The 21989-nt window shown below is 42.8% G+C and overlaps 1 protein-coding gene across 1 annotated transcript in view; it reads right to left on the bottom strand.

Annotated features, from left to right (window-relative positions):
• Positions 1 to 2695: 2695 nt before the first annotated feature.
• The window catches only part of si:ch211-137a8.4 (nucleolar and coiled-body phosphoprotein 1), a 37083-nt gene continuing 17789 nt past the window's right edge, over positions 2696 to 21989 (bottom strand). Inside the window, exons 2-4 of the mRNA XM_059330994.1 lie at positions 10013 to 11583; positions 8518 to 9036; positions 2696 to 3809 (exon numbers count right to left, since the gene is read on the bottom strand). Of these exons, the coding sequence (XP_059186977.1) occupies positions 3787 to 3809; positions 8518 to 9036; positions 10013 to 11381 (1911 nt within the window). The 5' untranslated portion in view covers positions 11382 to 11583 and the 3' untranslated portion in view covers positions 2696 to 3786. The remainder of the gene's footprint in view (positions 3810 to 8517; positions 9037 to 10012; positions 11584 to 21989) is intronic.

Below are 21989 nucleotides of genomic sequence, written 5' to 3'. Positions count from 1 at the left end.
ATAACACTCTACAGTCTTTGTACTTGTTTGATTTGTTCTTGTTGTGTAAACCGTAACAGAGAAGAAACACAGTTTTCTTTTCCTGCATGCTGAATATTTTATATGGAAACATTTCTACCTTGAACCTTGAACAAACACCAATAAACACCACATGACACCAACCTTTTCTGTCATTTCGGAAGCAATCAAAGTTTTAGAACGATTCATAATACTGCTATATCCACAAAGAAAATTAACTAAATTAAATGTTATTTATTGAAAGAAGTTATGTTACTGTTGTGTGAAAAATGCTGGTTAGAAAATGCCCAAAACTGCCAAAGTTCCTTTTTCATTTAACAATTTTCTCACATAAAAGATGCATATTTTCTAACACTGAACTTAGAAATTATTTAAAAAAAAAAATAGTTTTACATAATCACAACTAAACTTCAGAATTGCATTGAAATAAATGATAAAATTACCATGTAAAGTTCAGCTCCAGCTCAGTCTCTTCTCTCTGCACACCTGAAAGCTTTTTTATAAAGGAGTCAGAATTTGGACAAAGCTGAAAGTGTTAAATTAAACATCAAATTAAATTCCCATCCCAACGGAAACTTGAGGCTGAGTTCAGTTAAAGTGCCTCAGTGTGACCTCAGTGTTCTGACTGAACTTCTCACAGTTTGTCTGACATGTCTTGCAGTTTCCTTTGTTCATTTTTTCAGGTATGTCAGCAGTTCACATTCAGATGTGCTTACAGAGCGAGCAGGTTCACAGTTTGGCTCAAGGACACTTTGACAGGATGCTCACCATCATCTCAGTAATGATGGAGGTCTGTGAGTCTGAGCAGCAAGTTAGTAAAGAAATACAGATGTATGGAAATATACCTTTATATTTCTGATCCTAGACTAAAAGAGGTCATTTTTATGCTTCTAATATTAAAATGCATGTGCTAGAACACAGGAAACAGTGTTGAAAAGAACTGAAGCAGCTCATGGTGCTGGACAGACTGATCCAACTGATCTAACATCGTCAGGAGGAAAGAAGAAGCTACACAGCAGCAGTGAGGACATCTAGCTCCCTCAGGAAAGAAAAATTAGAAGCTAAAAAAATGTTTCTTTTAATTGTTGGTGAAAGAATTGTGAAGAAGTGTGAAGAGAAACTGGAGACAGAATGAGCTCAACATGAGCAGAAACATTTTTATCTTCGTGTTTCTTTTTTTCCCAACATGTCAAAAAGAAAGAAAATGTTTCTACTGTTTCAGCTTCCCTTTCTTCAGCCTGGCTCACGACAGTTTTCCGCCTTGGAATTAAACTTTCATTTGTATTATGTTAATGAATTTGTAACTTCAGTGCAAATACAAATAAGCCCAGTTTCTCTAGTCTATTTCAGATAAGGAAACCTAAGCTACACTTCCATGTTGCATACAATAAGTACATGCTGAGGAAATTCTACTTTCTTTACCTGAATATATTTAAAGCGAGATTTGCTTGAGTCTCTTTTTCTATCCTGTAAACCATGTAGTGACTGAGATTTTAAAGATTTTAAAGGTCTTAAAGGTCTTACAAATTCCTTCAGACTGGGTTGTTGCAGGAGATTTTTTATTTGGGTCGCCAAATTAATTTGCAAAAAATTCTCTAGTGCAATCTAGAACGCCAGCAGACCTCCGATCACACAAGCAATGTGTAAGTAAAATTGTATCTTATGGGACTGGACTTGAAATAGAGCTGATGTGGCTGATAATGAAGCATTGATCTGCTATTGATCTGCTCTGCTTACAGGCACGATCTCTTCAAAAACTTTCTCCACCAAGCATTGATAGAAAGACTAAAAGACTGATCAAATTTAAGAGTCTAGCAGGGAAAAAGAGAGCTTAAGCTCAATAAGTAAATATGATGCTATATATCTCCCCTCGGCCTCACCAGAACATAAAGTAATGAAGAGACGCCACATTTAATTGTGAAGGGGCTTGGAAATATTAACAAAAGATCGGCTTTCAGAAAAAAATGTGGGAACTTCTGCATTATTGTTATTTAAACTTGTTATATTTTCAATGAGATGAGCATAAAATGGCAGTAAAAATGGTTAAAAAATTTTATATTTATGAATAAACTTGCTCTTCACTCTTGCTCATGATGGTTTGTTTCGTTTATAAAATGGATTCCCTGAAGAAAAGTTTGGTTGCTGGTCTAAAATGTCTCTGTATGGAGTCACACGTATGATTGGTCTTTATTGGAATAAAGGGCCAGTTACCCAAACAATAAAGAAAGAACAGCCCTGGTGAGACAGAGTACATTTTATCTTTATATTTTACTTTAGCTGCATGTTCTCTGTCTATTTCTAAATGTGAAATAATTGAAGATGAGCTACAACAACTGTTTCAGTCGTATGTTTCCACAGGACCAACATGCTCCAGAGGGCTGAAGGTCACTGTGCCCTTCAGAGTTTCGTCTGAACGTGTAAAACAGAAACATAGTGGAGCAGCGGCGGTGTGAGGAGGCTGCAGCTGGCATATGGACGTCCTGCAGATAATACACACAGATCTACTTTAATACAAAGAAATCTCGTATTATTGTGCCCATTACGTAAAAGGATGAGATTATCGATACACAGATTAATGAACGTCCAATGGTGTTCCAGGCCCCGCCCCCCCTGCCCCGCCCGTCTGCACACATTCAATCATCCAGATAAAAATAGAAACCCCCACAATGACTTGCAGTTTAGTTGTTAGATTTTAGTCTTTATTGTACTATTTTTTTCTTGACAATTTGCTAGCGGACATGTGAAAACTTGGACCAACAAAACATCATCATTATTATCATCATTTTTTTTAATTACAGCATATCGCCAGACTGCGGTAACAGTGAGAAGATGTGTTTTTAAAAAATAAAACAAGAAAGAAAAAAGAGAATCCAAACCGAACAGGAAGAAGAAAAAGAAAAACATTTTGACCTTTAATATTTGATGGTGTTTTTTTCTTCTTTTTTTTAATGCATGTACACAATATAACAGTCTAAAAACATTAAACACACAGAGCTGAAGACATTGCAGTGTTGGTTGGGGTGGCAGTCCTCAGGGCAGTTTATATACTGTAGCAACATGGTCCTGCTTACTGTCAGATCTACGGGAGGGGGAGGGGCAGGGCGGGGGACTACAAACCAGAATGGCCGTCAATATAAAACTAACAGTCTTTTTTTTTCCTTTTTTGTTCTTTTAATCCACCAATCAGGAGTCGGCAGAGACAGAGAGCAGTTAAGTAGCTTGACGAGGAGGAAAATAGGGCGCCGGGGGAACGGGGGGGGTGGAATGTCTCGATTTTCATTTTTTACATTTCTGCATTTTTCTTTTCTCTCGTAGACAATATAAAATCTCACAGACAAGCAAAGAAAAAATAAAAACACTGGATGTACATGTTTGTATGTCTGTATGCATGTATCGGACGGAGGGAGGGATGGATGGATGGAGGGATGGATGAAGGGATGAATGGATGGATGGGGATGAAAAGAAGGGCTTGAATTATTGCTTTCTGAGTAATTATTATTTTTCACTTCTCATCTACATGAATTGCATCTTTCTCATTCTCTCAATCTCTTTCTCTCTCTCTTTCTCACCATGGTGTTCTGTTAACACGTGATTACTCCGTTTATTCGGGAGGCAGGAGGAGGAGGGATGAAGGGAGAGAGGAGGAGGAGGAGGAGGAGGAGGAGGAGGAGGAGGAGGAGGAGGAGGAGGAGGAGGAGTTAAGGGGGGCGGGGCTCAGAGCTCCTTGCTCAGCGAATCCCGGGCAGTTCTAATCCTCTTTGTGTGGCCTCACACGTTTCCCGCCTTTTTGTCTGGTAAATGATAACAGAAGAGATTGAAAAAATGTATTAAAAAATAGGTCTTGGAAAAATAATAATAATAATAATAAACAGTCATATAAAAAGGGTTATATGTGTCATGTGTGTTTAGTGGTTTAGTGCTGATGTCTCTCTAGTGTTGGTTAGTTTACGTTAGTTAGTTTATGTTAAGGACGTACACAAAGCAAACAACAACAACACAACAATTTTTAGAAGGAAAATATGACAAGTGTTGCCACATTATAATAGATAATCATCATTATCACATGATCACAGGAAGATGTTCAGTCTGTCTGCCTCCCCACTTTGTTCTGATCTGTTTGTGCCTTTCTCCTCACAGCTCACACACCTGAAGGAGAAACTTTTCCCTGAAATAAAATCAGCTGACTGGAATATGCTCTGTTTCTGTCTGGTTACGACCCGGCGGCGAGAGAGAAGGCTAGTTAATCTGGCTTGTTGAAGAGGCTCCGTGACACTTTGATTTTGCCCACTAATCCGTTGATGGACTCAACTCTATTGATGTCTGCTAAACCAGCTTTTCTCTTCCACAGCAAACAGAGAGCTAACTACCTAAGCTACAGCTAGTTAGAGCTAGCAGCCAGCTGCCTGTCAGCTAGAGGATCGAGGAGGTATGAACACCGAGGGCCAGGGTCTGCAGGAAGCTTTGGGTGCTTTTATCCCTTCTTAAAAATCCTAAATTGCTCATACTTTTTGGAGTTCTGCAGCATATATTTTTAGCACTAGCTTAAGGGCTTGAAGCTGAGCATTGTGTGTACTTCCCTTTAAAACAGAATCACATGTTCACAATCACAGTTTGAGCATTTCTAGAGAAATTGTCAATCGTGCAAAACATTTCCTGAGTTATCAGTTATCGATCATTTTGGTGTCTCGCTCAGCGCTGTGATGGAAGACGAAGTGTGAAGTCTCTTATCATAACTGCAATGTTTGAGCAACAGCTTACAGTGAGCTGCTTCTGTCGGCTGGAAGACTGATTGTATAGAGACGGTAATCAAATCTGCATACATTTATATAATCTAATGAATAAACAGTTTCTGTGGGGCTGCATACGTAAAGGAAGTTTGAGCAACAACTTTTAACTCGTGCACGTCTGATGAAATAAAGAAGTGGCTTAAACCATGAGCTGGAGCTTCTTTTAAGGTTATTTTCTTGTGGTTTCTAAGAGCTGTTCCGTGTTCACTTCACCAGCCGTTTACAGTTTAACTTTGACCTAAAACAGCAGCAGATTTAGTTGTGGGAAGTATGAGTGAAGGATACTGTGCTCTTCTTCTGTGCTGGTGGGCACAACGTTGTATAAAATTTAAACTATGCATTGAAAATTGAATCTAAAGACTGTTGTATACTTCCTAATTGGATCAATGGAGCGGCAGTACAATGCAATAAAGGCACCAGGTTATAAATACTTATATTTAACACTGTTTACATCAACTCCTATATCCTAATTACGATGGAAAAACTCATAATAAGGACATGGTGCTGAATAAAAGAAATTGTCCTTAATAGCTGCCTTACACGGGCCAAAACCTGCTGTTTAGGGAAATCAAACCAAAATTGAAATGATTTCTATGGCGCTATATTAACTGCACAATACTCTTAGGAACGCTGCATTCACACTGAATCAGGTGTTGCAACAATCAGTCTAAGATGTGGGAGTGTTTTCCATTTGTGTCTCCATTGTGTTCCCCTGTTGTTAGCATGTGATGGTCTGCAGGTGAAACATAACATCACGTTGCACCGTGTTGTTTTCAGAATTCAGAACCTTCTGATCGCAGGTTACATGATCGGCCACAGGAGACGTTTCTCCAAAAGTTGATTCTTTTCCAACTTTCTGCAGCAGACTTGCTGCGTTTTTCATTTTTTAAAATAATTGTGCAGATAAAATACCAGATTTTGAAATGAAAATCAATCATTTTTCCTTAAGTATTTTTTTTTCAATGGAAGCATTTTCCTAACCTTAAAAACTTGGTTAAAATGAAGCATTTTTAAAACTTTAAAGACTGTAAAACCTATGCCTGTGGTCCCCTGAATGCACAGCACCTGATCTGGTGTCAGTGCAGCCTAACTGTACATCACTCTACCCTCAAGAGTTTTCTAGTCAGGTTTGGAGACTACTAATGGGAAGATCTTCCCTGAGCTAACAACCCACATGATGTGTTACAGTTCTAACTCAGTTTAACACGTCTATGAAACAGAAACTTCCTACGAAATGTGATGCACAGGAATTCGTTGGTTTGCCACGAAACTCTGTGCAGTGAAGAAGCAACTTCATGTTAAAGCCATGTACTTTATGGGTGAAAACCTCCTAATTTCAACCAAGAGACCATGAGACATCTTTGTGTCCCGTTGAAGGAAGTTATGTCCGTAAGTTTTTAAAGCCTAAACCTGTTCTTTTTTCCTAACGTTAGGAGAGGGATTTTGGTTCCTAAACCTAATCGTTACACATGTTTAAAAAACGTAGGGTACATAACAGCGAGCGTCATAGGTCAACAGTGAGTTGTGGTTATGAGCTGAAAACAGCATTTATCACATTTTGCAGGAATTGCACTGCAAAAGATTTAGCAGGAAATCATACAAAAACATTAAGTACCGGTCGTGTGATTGTGTATCTGATGTGCTTCTCATCTCATACTGAATGCTACTTGCAGTAAAAAGCAAGTGCTGGTGCGTGGAGAGCTCGGCACAGTTTACGGCCTCAGTGAGCCGAACACTGTGTTAAACAGAGTTCAATTTTAGCAAAAGAGTTTGAGCTTCAAAGAGGTTTCCAGCGAGTGGCACGGCGGCAGCAGGAGCCGCGGCGCTCTGCACAAACATCTGCCGTGCTGTGAGAGATCAAAGCGTGGCGGCTGCTGGACACCGAGCTGAGGCTGGGACTGAACAGAGAGGAGGCTGGGACTGATTCATAATGGAGGAGGACACAGAGCGCCTGGTGGTTCACATCACCGACTCGTGCTCTGTGTCCAGTAGCTCCCAGCTTTAGGTCCCAGGTGGGAACGACAAGTGAAGCTGGAAAACTGCTTCGAAAACAAATAAATAAAAGCCTTGAGATGAATAAAAAGAAGCTTAAAATGTCAGGAGATTTAAAAATTTCATCTCCATCATTTAATTTCAGTTCTAAATCCCTTCATGTCTGCAGGTCATTAAAGACTGCACCACATAAAAGTAAAGAATCCAACATGTTAAAGCTGCTCTTTCATCGCGGCTGCCTGCACTGTATCAGTTATGTGATATTCATATTTTTATGCAAGTTCACGCTGCCCTGGGAACCCACACTCACCACCTGAGTCCTTGTGTTTGTTAAGTGGTTTCGCTGTTTGGCTGCTCATGAACTCGACACTGTAATGAAATCAGCAGAGACTGAATGAAAGGGATGTCTCTCTCTCTCTCTCTCTCTCTCTCTCTCTCTCTCTCTCTCTCTCTCTCTCTCCTTCTCTCTATCAAACACTCTCCGGTTATTTACATGTTAACAAACACGTGTTTAACAACTACACTACGACTTCTTTAAAGGGAAGAACTGCTGCATTAGATTTTATCATGCAATCACTCAGAAGAGTTGACATGCCGAAGTATATGTACTGCTGCATATACAGTGGCTTAAATCATGTGTCTGCAACTTAAAATACATAGTTCATCATTTGGGGAAATACACTTTTTCAGTGTGTGTGTGTGTGTGTGTGTGTGTGTGTTTGTGTGTGTGTGTATGTGTGTGTTAAGTACGCAGCTGGAGGATGTTTGTTGTTAGCCTAGCTTAGCACAAGTTCACAATACAGTAATAACAAATGACAGGAACAAATCTTTTGTCTATCCGACATCTGTTGTTAGTTGGGATGTAATAATCATAATAATTATGATTCTTGAAATGATGGAAAGTACAGAGAATATGCAGTTATATACTTTATAATTAATTAAAGGATAACATTAAATTATTTAGATGCTCCGAAGGCACAAAGAGTGCACTGCCAATGAACATAAGTTTTTACGAAGACCATAGGCAGGCTTGACGAGCCAAGAAAGCCGCTTCCTGTCTTTATGCTAAGCTAGGCTAACGACGTCCAGCTCTTTACTTAACACACGGACATGAAATTAATGTGAGTCTTCTCATCTAATGCTTGGAAAATAAGTGTATTTCTCAACATGTTGAACAATTCCTCAAAACGTGTTTCTGTGTGTGTGCACTAGTCTGTGCTAACGTGTAACTTTACATTTGGCACATTTAGGTGTGTTTCATGTGTTTTACTGTGCATGAATGTGTCAGTGTCTGTGTGTTCTTAGTATCAAATGTCGGCATGATAACACCCGTTCAGCCCGTTGTCGACACACAGCTCCCTCTCTAACTGGTCAGTTGCTGCTGACATTACGTTCTGAACGATGGCCACCGCTGCCTCTCGGAGATCCCTCTTCCTCATCTCCTCCTCCTCATCTTCCTCCTCCTCCCCCTCCTCCTCCTCATCCCTCTCTCCCTGGTCACATGACTCGTGACAGCCTCCATTGTGTGGAGACTCCGCCTCCCTTCCCTCCCCCTCCTCCTGCTCCTCGCTAACGGCTCGTGCTAGCTCAGCCTCTTGCTTACTGCTATGGTTTGTTAGTGCTGGTGCTTGTTGTTGTTGTCTGTTGTTAGTATCTCCTTCTTTGCTGCTGCTGATGTTTTGTGGCTCAGCAGAGTCCCGGTCGGCGTGCTCTAACTCACCGCTGTTCACAGCCGCCGTGGTGTTGATGATCTTGGCGTTCGCCTCCTCTTTCGCCCCTGCCGTCTCCTTGCCCTTCTTCACAGGGCTGCCCCCTGTCGTCTTCTCCTCCTCCTGGTGATTGTGTGTGGCGTTCTCCTCCCCCGTGCCGTTGGTGCAGCCGTTCTCCCCGTTGGTCACCGGAGCTTCGGCCGGCGTCTTCTCCTTCTCCTTCTCCTTCTCCTCCTCCTTTGCCGCCTCTGCTTCAGGCGCCGCCGCCGTCTTCTCGGCCTCTGCTGCATCTTTGTCATTGGTCTCCTCGGCCGCCGTGGCAACTTCCCCGTCAGCAGCTCCTTCCTCCACCGCTTCTTCTCCCTCCGCTGCCTCCTCCTCCTCCTCCTTGGCGCCCTCGCCCATGTCCACGCTGGTGGACTTGCCCTTTCGCAGGATGAAGTTCTTCAGGGAAACTGCACGGCCGAAGTGTGAGCGCTTGGCCTTGGCTGACTTGCCGTCTTTACCGTCCTCTGCTGCTCCGTCCTCACCTGCAGGAACAACAGCGCAATGGTTAAAACTGCTTTATTAATGCTGAGATTTATTGATCGTCTCTGAAAAATTTGCTATTTAAGGGAAACAGCTCAATCACAAAGGATGGAAATGAATTCATTAACAGGTGAGTTTCACAAGCATAATGATTAGTATAACTACATTTAAGATGCTTAATTACCTTTTGGCCACTTGGGAGGAAAAAAACTATATAGTGACACATACAGCCATATCATTGGCTCATTAAAATAGTCTGGATGAAGATCGATTTTTAGTAAATCTACTCCGAGTGGAAATCAAATTTGAAAAAATACCAGATGCAACAACAATCTACTCTACTCTACTCTACTAGAGACACTGCTGCAAATTCTGCATTTAGCTCACAAGCTTTAAGGAAAGTCGAGCTACGATCATCATAAACAGTAATTTAGGTCAACATTTAACCATTCTCCTCAGTAAAAACCCAGATAGCTGCTCCCTCTGTATATTTGTACCTTTTTCTTTCTGCAGCCAGAAAGCAGAGAGTCGGCTAAATTTAGTTTTTACTGTTGACTGAAGCCACAGTGTGACTTGAATTTCCCATCAGATGTTGAATATTTTATTTGGGAGGATGTTCAATTACATTACCTCCCCCAGAATGAGCAAGCCACCACCTCCTGCCTGTCTGTGTGAACACGCTGTCAGCCTGTCCAACTGTTTTAATGGTCCATGTTGAACCCTGCTTGACTGTAATACTCACTAAAAACTCTCCACTACATATGTAATGATTTGTTCTAAAGCTTCTTATAAATGATTGTAAGCATGAAATAAAAGCTCGGTAGAGATCGACACTGAGATGTATGGATTCCAACATGAGGTGGGACATCAGAACATGAATATTGGATAATTGAACCTGCTTGGGCCTCAAATTGTTTAAATGAAGCTGAGAGGTTTAGAGGGTTAATGTCTCCTTGCTCTCTTGTTTTGTCGACTCACCTGCGGCTGCAGTTGCGTCCTCCTCCCCGCTGGGGGCGCACTCTGTGTTGGCACGTTTGGACTTGGGGATGACGCGCTTCTTGAAGGAGGTCCAGATCTCGTTGGCGTGTTGCGTCACCGTCCCGCCTCCCGCTGCTGCTGCCGCCTTCTCCTCCTCGCCTCCCTCAGCTTTCTCCTTCTCCTCCCCTTCCTCTGCCTTGGCCTCTTCTGCTCCTCCCTCCGCCTTGGCCTCCTCTCCTCCCTCGGCCGCGTCCTCTGGCTTGGCGTTGTCGGCAGAGTCTCTGTCGGAGCCCTTGGCCTTGCCGCTGATGCCGACGATGGACGTGTCCCTCTTCAGGCCCTGGAAGGTCCAGGAGCGTTTCAGCTTCCACCTCTTCTGCCCCGACTCTTTGGAGTCGAGCGTAGAGGAGTCTCCACCTCCTTCTTCCGCTCCGTCCTCCTTCACGTCCTCACCTCCTCCGCTCTTCTTGTGCGCCTTCTGAGCCATGAGCTTCTTGAAGGAGTGCCAGCGCTTCATGTGCTTGGTGGCTGCTGAGGAAGAGGAGGCTTTCTGTTCTCCCTCTGCGCCTCCTTCTGCACCGGCCTCTGCACCTCCCTCTGCTCCTCCCGCTGCTCCACCCTCCTCTACGGTGGAGTCTGCAGTAGTGTTAAGTGCTTCGGCATCTTCCAGCCGGTCCAGGGACTTGGAGCGGACCTTGACTTGTTTCTGGGGTTCTGCAGTACCGTCCTTCTTCTCGGTGCTGCGGTGGGAGAAGATCCTCGCCACTGGCTTCCTGATCAGGTCTCGGACTGTAGATTTAGTCTCCGCCGGTTTGCCCTTGTCCGCTTTCTTGTCCTCCTCCTTCTCTCCATTTTCTGGAGCTTTTTCTATTGCTGCATCTCCTTCTGCACCTCCCTCTGCTCCTCCCTCAGCCGCTGCAGCCTCTTCACCTCCTTTCTCTCCCTCTTTCTCCGCTCCTTCAGCTGCGTTCTCCTCTCCTCCTCCGGCAGCTGTGGCATGCTCCTTCTTCTTCCTTCCTCCCATCACCTTCCCCAGGCCGCTCTTGTTGAGGAAGGAGTCCAGGAAGGAGGTCTTGGGCTCAGCGGAGGAGGCGTTTTCCGAGCTCTGAGGAGGTGCTGCCTCCTCGCCTGCTGCTGCCTCTCCCTCCTCGGCTCCTGCTGCCGCCGCTGTGTCGTTGTTCACAGTCTCTTTGTTGTCGACAACTTCATTGTTGACAGCGGTGCCATCTTTATCGACAACCTCGCTGTTGACAGTCTCTGAGTTTGCGTTGGAGTTTTTCGCCGGTTGCTCGGCCTCCGTCGGCTTGCTCTCGGGGGTTTTCCCGTCTTCTTGGACCACCGGCGCCGCGCTGGCCTCTGTCGCCGCCATTTCGGAAAGGGAAAACAAACAACAACAACAAAAAAGTGTGTTCCTTCCTTCCTGCCTTCCCTGGCCTTCTGCCCTCCTCTTCCTCTCTCTTTCTGGTGTTTCGTTCCTCCCGCTGTGGTGGCGCTCTCAGGTCATGGAGAGCAAAGTGGAGAACAGTGGAGAGGAGGAAAGATACTCAGCATCCTACTAGTCCTCCAAACTCCTGCAGAGGAGAGAGAGATGGGGAGTGGAGGAGGTGGTGGGGGTGAGGAGAGAGGGATGAAAAGAGAGGAAGAGGCGCAGATGGTTAATAGCCTGAATCAACACCATAGACACTCAATTAGTCTGGTCTAGACTGTGCATTGAATGGGGAATGAAGTGTAACAAAATAGAGAATCTCAGCGGGAAATGCAATGCAATTATGATGTTTCCTAATCAGTCACACTTCCAGACCTGCACCCTGTGTGATCTGATGGGACACACACACTCCTACTTCTCTGTTTAAATGAAATGGCTGAAGAGGTTTTTGGAGATGCAAAACTTTCAGCAGACCGCAGCAATAAAAAGGCCTGAAAGGTTCCTGTTAATTCTGTTGGTAGCTTTGAGCAGCTGGTGGTTCAGACCTGCAGCTGCTAACTGCCCAAAGATCCAAAATCAGTTCTGTCTGACAGCCTCATCCAGCTCCGACCGGTTATTTAGGCAACATGGTGATGCATGATGAATTTTATATCCAAGTGCCAGAAATTCAAATGGAAAACTATCAGCTAAAAGTATGAGTAAGTATACAAAATCTGTTTAAAAATGCATATTCATAATGTTGAGATAAAAAATATTAGACAAACTTTAGATGACCTGATCCTTCGTTTCTAATAATGAAACTTTGAGACTAGATTGTCTGATATAAAAAAAACCCACATCTCTATGTGACATTTCAGTTGAATATTTGTAGTTTCTGACCAAAGCTGGTGACATCACTATTACATAGGGGCGGCTGTGGCTCAGTTGGTAGAGCGGCCACTCCTTGATCGGAAGGTTGGTGGCTCGATCCCTGACCATGACAGCCTACATGTCGAAGTATCCTTGAGCAAGATACTGAACCCCAAATTGCTCCCGATGCTGCATTCATCGGTGTGTGAATGAATTCCCAATGGTGGCAGGTGGCACCAGTGTGCCCTGGTAGCCTCGGCCACCAGTATGAATGTGTGTGTGAATGGGTGAATGAGCGCAGTCTGTAGTGTAAAGCGCTTTGGATAAAAGCGCTATATAAGTGCAGTCCATTTACATCATGAGGCTCACAGACAGCCAACCAATTCTCCTGTCTGTGGCTTTCAGCTCCAAGCCTACTGGTTAATATTTAAAAACACAAATATGTCATTTTATTCTGCTTTGTTCTGAGGCATTTTCTGAAACAGCTGCTCACAGACAAACAGGAGGTAATAGAGGATTTGTTGAGGACTGAATACAGCGGTTGATTAATACACACTTGTTGCTGTGGTGAGTGTTTGCAGCAGCTGGACGGTGTATGTATAATAAACTACAGTGTGTGTGTGTGTGTGGCTCACAGATGTGTGTTTGATATTGCACAGACAGATAGACAAATTCTACTTGTTAATAGGATCAAGTTATTGCTGTTTGATGTCTTTTCATGGGATTTGTTGACAATAATAATAATAAAAGTGACCAGACTCGTAGTTTCCACACGTCTGCTCGGTGTAACACCTTCGGAGAGTTTAATGAATGAAGCGGCAGATCAATGAATCTGTGAGTCACACGCTGATGTGGAGTAAGCGCCTGTTCAGCTGCAGGAACGTGTGAAGAGTCCAGACATTTAGTGAACACAGTCACACAATCTCACAGGGAAAAGGTGAACGAGTGAGTCAGACTGAGTGGCAGCAGACAGCGAGGAGGCACTCAGGTGGAGAAACAATCACACCAGGGAGACACAGTCAGACAGAGCGAGAGAGAGAGAGCGACAGAGAGAGAGAGAGAGAGAGAGAGGTGTAAACACATACATCACATGCTCCAGATAATCTCACTATGTTGTTGCCACAACTGACTCACTGACTGACCGACTGGATGCCTTGCTGGTTGACTAGCTGCCATATTGGCTCGCTGGCTGCGAGATGGGACGGCTGATTGGCTGACTGGCTGACTGACTGACTGACTGACTGACTGACTGGTTGGTTGACTCACTCACATTATCGCTCGACGGCTGACAAGTTAACTGTGTGCCCCACTGATTTACTGACTGATTCACTACTGATTTATTTACTACTCTCTGTTACTCTGGGACAGGTTTTACATGTTTATTGCACCCTTTAGATCAGGTGTCTGCAACCTTTACTAAAAAAAATAGCCATTTTTGGCCAAAAAAAGAGAAAAAATGTCAGAATGGAGCCGCAAACCCTATTTTGAGCCTTGACGATAAAACAGCCTACTCAGTCTAAATTAGTCTATCAACATTACTAATAGGCCATAATGAGCATTTCTTAATATGATTTCAAAAGATTAAAGTGTGGGCCCAAATGCAAATGAGAGGCTGGACACCGAAAATATATCTCAAGAGATTTGGAATCGAAAGCAACCCCAGCTAGAAAAACTCAAAACTAGACATGAAGTTGACAAAATTTAAAGGTTAAGGCACTGGGCTGGAGACTTTTGTAAGTTTCATAAGCTCTGATGCACAATTTAGTTGACTTTTTAATGCCATATATTAGCTGCACACTTTTACAATTGAACAATACAAATTCCAATGGGCCGACGTTAAGGAATCAGTAATTCATTTCGTATCATTTTTTTTTTACAGCCACAGGGAAACAATGCAGCAGCCTCAAGAGCCACACATGGCTCTGGAGCCCCAGGTTACTTACCCCTGCTTTAGATGAACCTCGTGCTGCTTACTGGAACACTTTTACACACTCTTTCAGATTGCTCATGCAGGTGCAGCAGTCCTGCAGGTAAGCATGACCTGACCGGCTCTATAGGCTGCTGCACGAGTGGCCTTAATGCTGCACTTACACTGTTTACTACTATGAGCTGTTAGCCTTTTAGCTCCAGTGTACACAACTCATTTACTCTGCCAGCTACTAGCCTAAAGATAGAAATGGACACCTCCACCTCTGCACACAGAAGCAGCTACATGCTCTTACTATCCACCAGCATTAGAATCAAAGTGTTATTCAGCAGGTACAAAAAAAACACACAAATGAGCCTCAGTGACAACAGGAACCATCCAGCCTCTCTGCATGTCAGCTGGTTTTCTGCAGATGTGAAATGATTTGTTGCTGGACTTCAACAGTGAGCAAGTTTTCTCGCTGCTCGCTGGGCAGCTCTGCTCTCTGTCTGTCTGCAGTCGCAGCAGACGGTGAACAGCTTTCGCTGGTTCAGCAACACCTTTGCTCAGACTGTTTGGAAAGTCACATTAGCAGCTGGATTTGGAAAGAGATTACAAGGCTCTTGATCTAATATTCTGCCAATCAATAATTCAGCCTTTGATGGCGTGATTTGTCAAAATACTTCACATGCAGCAACAGCATCTCGTCTGTTTTATTCCACCAGTCACTACTTGCTTCTTCGACCTTCTGTGTTGCTTTCGCTCCACGGGACCTTGAAGAATATTAAAATGTTTAAAAAGGCATTTTCTTCATGTTAATATTAATAAACTACTAACCTGAAAACACTGAATTAAATGTGAAGGCTCAATACATTTCAGTGAGCCTCAAAATTCATTCACAGAGTCTGAGTTCAGACTATTCACTGCTGAGAGCAAACTGAGCCAGAGGTTGGATCCAAATATCCTACTTGTGGACTCTCCAGTCTGTCTCGTAGTGCACCTGCTATGGCACGGATCTGCTCCAACAAAACGTCTGAAACCTGCTCCAATTCTTGTTATGTTACACGTAAACAACCAAGTGAAAGACCTGAAGTGCACTGCAAGAAAGATGTCGGAAATTGTGTGCCGTTATCTCCCGTATGTGAACTGCCACTCTGAACTCTCCCAGCCCCCAAGTACAGTAGTGTTCAATATAATAGCAGTCAAATGTGACTAATCAGATTAATCCAGGTTTTTAGTATATTTTTTATTGCTACATGGCAAACAAGGTACCAGTAGGTGCAGTAGATTCTCAGAAAACCAACAAGACCCACATTTGTGATATGCACACTCTTAAGGCTGTGAAATTGGGCAATTAGTTGAAAGGGGTGTGTTAAAAAAAATAGCAGTGTCAGGTAACTCCAGACTGTCTTCGATCATGCTGGAGCTGATCATTGGCTGAGCCTTTGCCATTTTGGTTATTCTTCCAACCATTTTGATGGTGTTCTTCCATTTTCTGCCATGTGTCTCTGGTTTTGCTCTCCAAACCAGTTGCACGAACACGGTGTAATCCACGACATGTCCTGCTTCCTACATGCTCTACTTGGGCGCCCCCCTCGTACGGATAATGTCCAGTTTTATGCAAAGAGAAACTCCGGACAAGGACCAGACTCTCCAGACATCTTGAGTTCATATAAAAAACTGATGAGGTCCAGCTTTTCACCTTCCGTTTGAATTTCGACCAAAGCTTTCAAGGAGCAGAAGGGTGTCGAAAGAAACATTTGGGGCTGATGGGAAATTAAGTCTTAATTAGGAAGAACATACAGGAGGTGACTGATAATGTCAGCGATGGGTTCACTGGTTTGCAGTCATTAAACAGGATTTAAGGATTATTCAAACAGCGATACACTGAGGAATAATAATCCCAAACATTGCAGCTTTGAACAGACTCTGTGCTGTTAATAAATATTAGTTTTTTTCGTAGATTCCACACACACATTCAGCCACATGAGACAGCTCTGCCGTGCTCGTCTTTGTTTCAGTTTGTCTTTATTTTGTGTTGATTATTTTTGGTCTTGGTGGGTGATTACACTGCAGCAGCAGAGCAGCATTAGCGTGCTGGATGGTAGATGTGAGGCTGGAGCCCCGAGGTGTTGGAACGGCATCAGACAGAGGACGACGACAAAATGGAGGGAGGGATGGGAAGGGAGGAAGAGGAGGGGGTGCAGGATGGGAGGAAGAGGAGGAGTGGTGCAGACATGGGCTGATTGCGAATCATCTCTTCTTTCTCTTAATTTCATTCTCACCTCCGTCTGTCTGTGTCACTGTCTGGTTTCTCCTCCAGTCTGTTTTTCTGTCCCTGTCTCTTTTCTTCTTGTCTTGCTTTTGCTCTCGTCTCCTTCGTTTACCTCCCTCTTTCACTGTCTCGTTTTATCTCTACTGTACGTCTCTCTGCCTCTTTGACTTTATGTTTGTTTCTCTCTTTGTTTCCTTTTTGTCTCTCTGGCATTCTCTCTGTCCATCTCTGTCTTTGTGTCTCGTTTTCTGTCTCTCCTCTTACTCGCTCTGCCTTTTTTGTTATCTCTGTCGGTGTCTCGCCATCTTTTTTTTCTTCTGTTTTCCATTTGTTCTCTTCCTCACCTTCCTCCTCTATCTATGTTTCTGTATCTCTCTTTACTTATGTCTCTTCATCTCTTCCTTCCTGTCAGTCTTTATCTCTATATTCGTCCATCAGCCGTTCAGTTTATGACCTTTATGTCCTCTCTCTGTTTTAATCGTTTAAAAAACATGAATTTGAGTGAAAGACCATGCAAACATTCCCATAACCTCATTATAAAGTCAAATGTTTAAGACAGAGAATCAAGGACACACTGTGTCATTTATGGTAAACAGGTTGAATCCAGGTTCAGTGAAACTCATCGACCTGCCGTCCTGAAGTTCCCTCCGACCTGCAGCATCCTGTCAGCAGCCTGCTCAATGCAATGCAACAGAGAAACTGTTGGCTCTTTTTCAAAAATCACAACGAGTATCCCAAAAATCTTCCCTGCAGTTCCTTCAAAACAGCTGTTAATCTCTGTTCCTCTCATACTGGCTGCAGGTTTGCTCACATCCTCCAATGTCACAAAACTAAACTAAAGGATCATGGAAACGCTCAGAAACTTCATCTTCGTCTGCTGCCATTTTCTCACAAGTGCCCGAAACGTACTGAGCATGTGCAAGTCTCAAGAACTGAGATGGCTCACCCCTTCACCACAGAAACAGAATATAATAAATTCTTTTTTTTTAACACTTGTCTGATCGGGAAAGCGAGTTGTTGGATTTATGAGCCTGACGTGGTATTTTACTGAGTTCTTTCTGCTGAGCAGCGACCTGTCTGACAGTTTATATTATACTAGTTAACCCTGCAAAATATCAGGTTTGTTAACAAGAGAATACTTTCTGCTGAATACAGTATAGGCTTTATATTTCCAGAGATCTGTTATTCTGTCTTTGTTTCTGAATATGTGAACTAATGATTCTCCAAATGCATGAAAATGTTCATACGTGTTTGCATATCAATTGTTGGTCTAGTGCCTAAAACATCTTCTTTTCTTATCCAAAACAAGCCTTCCAATTGTTTGCACCAGCTTGAAAATGACATACAGAAGCAAACGAAATGTGTCTATGTCTACTGTCTCTTCATGTATCCACTCTTGATACAATAATCAATTATTTCTGTGGTGATTTTCGTGATCTTAAAACAGATGAAACTGTGTGGCGTTGTGTTTTCAAACGGTGTCGTTCGTCAAAGTGATGTGAATATTCAACCAGATACCACCACAAATAAAATAATGAACTCTCCTCCAAGCTTTTAACAGTTAAATTAAGCTTGTTTCATTGACATTAAGACAGATATGATAATAAATCTTCCCACGCCAACATCTGATAGTGAAACACATTAAATTATACAAAGGGACAAGAAGCTGCAGGATGTCCGTCACTTTCTGAGGAGGACTGAGACACGAACACTCATCAGCTGACACAGAGCTCAGTGTGTAAACAATGTGGTCGGAGCGTGTACGGGTCAGACTGAGAGACAAGAGTCCGTCTCTTCTCTTCATATCTGTAACCGCACCAACACAGCCTCCAGCTCATTTCTATTTCTATTTCTGGACACAATATCCAGCTCTGTCTCCTAGAAACCAACTTCAACTTCTCATTTGCAACATTGAAAACTTTTTTTAGGAAATTATAATGATTCAGTTTTGTTTTTGTATCAACATAATGAGAGAACATTTTAATTAATGTATCTGTCAACGGACAATGGACATTTGTTTTCCAACAATATCTGTCTGTATTAACTAATTCACGTTTAATAACTCTGGACCAACCTTTTAGTAAAGGAAGCATTTAAAGCAACGAACAATTCAACAGATCAACTCGTTCATCTTGCATAAATGCAACAATTATTATCATGCAGTCGTACAAATTGGGATTCATGTAGCCAACCAACTAATCCTGGTAATGAAGACATATTATTTGTCTAAGTTAATACAGCCTGCAAGAACTTCACGGGGGAAGTGTCTACGATGCAGTTTTAGTCGTTCATCTTTGGACTAATAAAAAGGAATAAGAGATTCCTTTTTATTAGAAAGGAATCTCTTATTATGATTCCTTTCCAATAAATTCTCCTTAACATCGTTCCTTGGCTTCGAGGTCAAGGAAAAGACACAAGAAGTCATTCCTGTGATCATCTGAAATGTTGTCTAATCCCTGAATCTTTTTCGTGTTCCTATACGACCTCCCGTGCTGGAAAAACAGCATTTACATTTCTTCTGTACCATCGTAGGCAGAACTTAAGGCAGGAACATAAAGAGTTATAATGTTTAATCTTAGCTGACAGGTGGCACGTTTTAAATGCAAAATGTCAAAAAACACCCAAATCAGCAGCAAAAGTGACAAATTGTCTGCAGGTGGCATAATAAATAAACGATAGCAATTAGTCTGTTTACCTGTAGGGGGCAGTACAGCTTAATGCTGCTGTTACCCTGCTCCCCTGTAGAGGGCGCAGGTGTGCACAGCTGCAACTAAAGCTCAGAATCAGGACCAATCTTTCCTCTATAATCTTGATATTCCAGCACATCGAGCAGGTGATAATAAACTGCCAGTCACCTGTTCGCACAGATTTACTCTGTCTGCATGAGAAAAGTTTGAAAGTTGTGGTGGCAAACAGTTAGTGCAGCAGATAACTTTGTCATTGTGTGAGGTCTATGAGAGCCTTTGGGGAGCATCTCCAGCTGCATGTGTTTTCACTCTGATGACAATCTAATCCCCCAGTTGATGCTGCTGTAATGGGGGTCAATGGGGAGGCTGCGGAGCGGCCAATCACGGCTTCCCTCTCCACACTGTGATAATAGCCCTCCTCTTCACACCTTCCTGCTATCAACATGTCCTCAGCCCATACAAACGCCTCCCCACTTTAACTCTTTGTGATGTGCAAGCGGCCTCTTTAATGCTCAAAACATTCAAACGTGTGAAAGGCAGAATGTGTTTTAAGATAAGGTTTAAACCTCATCCAGTGGGAAACAGCAGCAGCAAACGCAGGAAACAGAATATAAAATATCAATAAACAATTATCCAAAGTTAATGTTTTTACTGCTTGAAGATGTAATCATAAAGTCACATGTGTTCAGATGCTGCTGAGGTTTTTATTTAATGGCTCACTGAACAAACTGTTACTACCTTAATGTGTCGACCATCAGGACCACAATCAAACAAAGAACTCCCTCGGTTTACTCCTTCATGCACACTCAAACTCAAACCTGCTTAAACTACTTCATTGCTTTCCTCCAGTTAAGAGTTTCTACACTTAAATTACTAAATCATGCCAAGGAGTGTCAAATATATCACAACAAATAATGTGCAAGCTATCACTACCTGGGAATGTGTATAAGTGAATAAACCAAGAAATAAGTTGAACTGAGTAACACATTTCAAATTCGGGAACAACAATTTATTAAGAATTTTTTCCAGTGATCCCTGCTGGGCTCGTAGATCTCCAGTGTTTTCTGATTTCTGAGTTCAGTGGGCTGTTTCAGACTCCACCTGAGCTCACCTGGAGATCAGTGGAGAGTGTTTCCTGCTGCTGAACACGAGCCTCTTTCACAGACAGCTCATGGAGGGAATGTTACACCGTTAATGCTTTTATATATGAAAATAGATACGTCCATTTCAAACAATATAACTCTCGCATATGTTCATGCATTTATGTTGGCAGGGATGTTAAGCAATATATCCCAGGAAGTAATTATCTGCAGAAGTGGAGGCAGCGTTGTAGATGTCGAGAATTTTTTCACAAATATCTCCTCAGAATGCTTTGCCATTTAAACTTTCTTCCTTGTGTCTTATGGCGATGTCTTGCTTGAGCAGTTCACTACACTGGCACAACGATTCCCGGTGGTATCGCTACGTTTGCATCCATAAGGTTTCAGAAAATGTGCACAAATACAAATGGAAACTGTGCACCTATACATATCAAAATGTTGGCCAAGATCTTAACAGAGCAGAATCAGCGCCTGTGTGCAAAGGACAAGAGCAAAGCCGGACGCACACATATGCTCAATGCCAACACGTCTTTTGCTCCCGGAACGCCGGCGTGCTATCAGAGCTCACATTATCCTGCTGGTGTTTGGTTCAGTGTTAATAAAGCTGACGTGATGGCGGGTCTTTACTACAGAATATGTGTTTAAAAGCGGCTTTGGAGTTTGGTTGAAGTGAAGACACATTTTCAACTTCTTCCCAGTAATACTGTAATTTCTGTTGATTAAATTCAGAATTGAACAAAACTGCAGCCGGTTTATAAGAGCTGCAAGAACAACAACCTAAAGGCACATTTACAGGAAAACCTGCTGCTCATAAACAGGAAACAGTTTCCTGCATTCAGCCCAAATTGACTATCATCTGTGTGTTAGTGTCTTGGTGACACACACACACACACACTGAGCTGTTCACTTCCACAGTGAATCACTGGATAAATCACATGATGCAATGAGTTTAAGTACAAAAGAGCACAGAGCATTATCAATCCATCATCACGTCTAAAACTGACCATTGTAAAGTGTCATTTTCATGCTTAATATAATTTAATCACAAACATTTTGTTAATAAGCCCTGAAAAATATTGATTCAGCCTAAAGTTTCGGGTCAGAAAATATGTCTGAAACTATAAACTGGTAAAGGGCACTGGATGACTTGAGCCTTTTGAGTTTAAAAATGATTTTGCATATTGCAGCGATAATGATGCAGAAAAAGCCTAAATGTATGAAAAGAGCACTGAAGGTGACATTTCAGGTGATGTATGGAGTTGTACTTGTGAAATATGGAGCTGGGAACGCAGAGACTCTGCAGCATTTTGTAATAAAAACCATCAGTCACATTAAACGAAACCAGGCCTGCAGGAGAGCGGCTCTGTCCAGTCAGAGCGTTCACACTTGACGGAGCTGTCGGAGTTACGGTGATAAAGAGCTGCGAGACATTCAGCCTCTTGCTCCAGGACATGACAGCGGGACATGGGAGTCGCTGTGGGAATTGAACCTGTGACCTCTCAGACGGAGGCTAAGCCGAGCGGCAAGCGTGTCCAGACTGAGGCGAGAGCGAGTCCTATATCCATTTTTTGCGCTTTATAAAGCGAGCCGCCTTTAATCAGGTAGTTCACAGCAATCCTGTGACCAGATGAAAGATGGAGGACAGACGTGGAAATATGTCTCCAGCTGCAGCGTTTTATCAGCATCACACATGAAATACACGACTCTAATGAAGAAAATGTTCACCTAATGTGC

The sequence above is a fragment of the Centropristis striata genome, chromosome 4 (genome assembly GCF_030273125.1).
Source record: "Centropristis striata isolate RG_2023a ecotype Rhode Island chromosome 4, C.striata_1.0, whole genome shotgun sequence".
Lineage (NCBI taxonomy): Eukaryota > Metazoa > Chordata > Actinopteri > Perciformes > Serranidae > Centropristis > Centropristis striata.
Note: the sequence above shows the minus strand (reverse complement) of the source record. Positions and strands in the feature narration are given on the sequence as shown.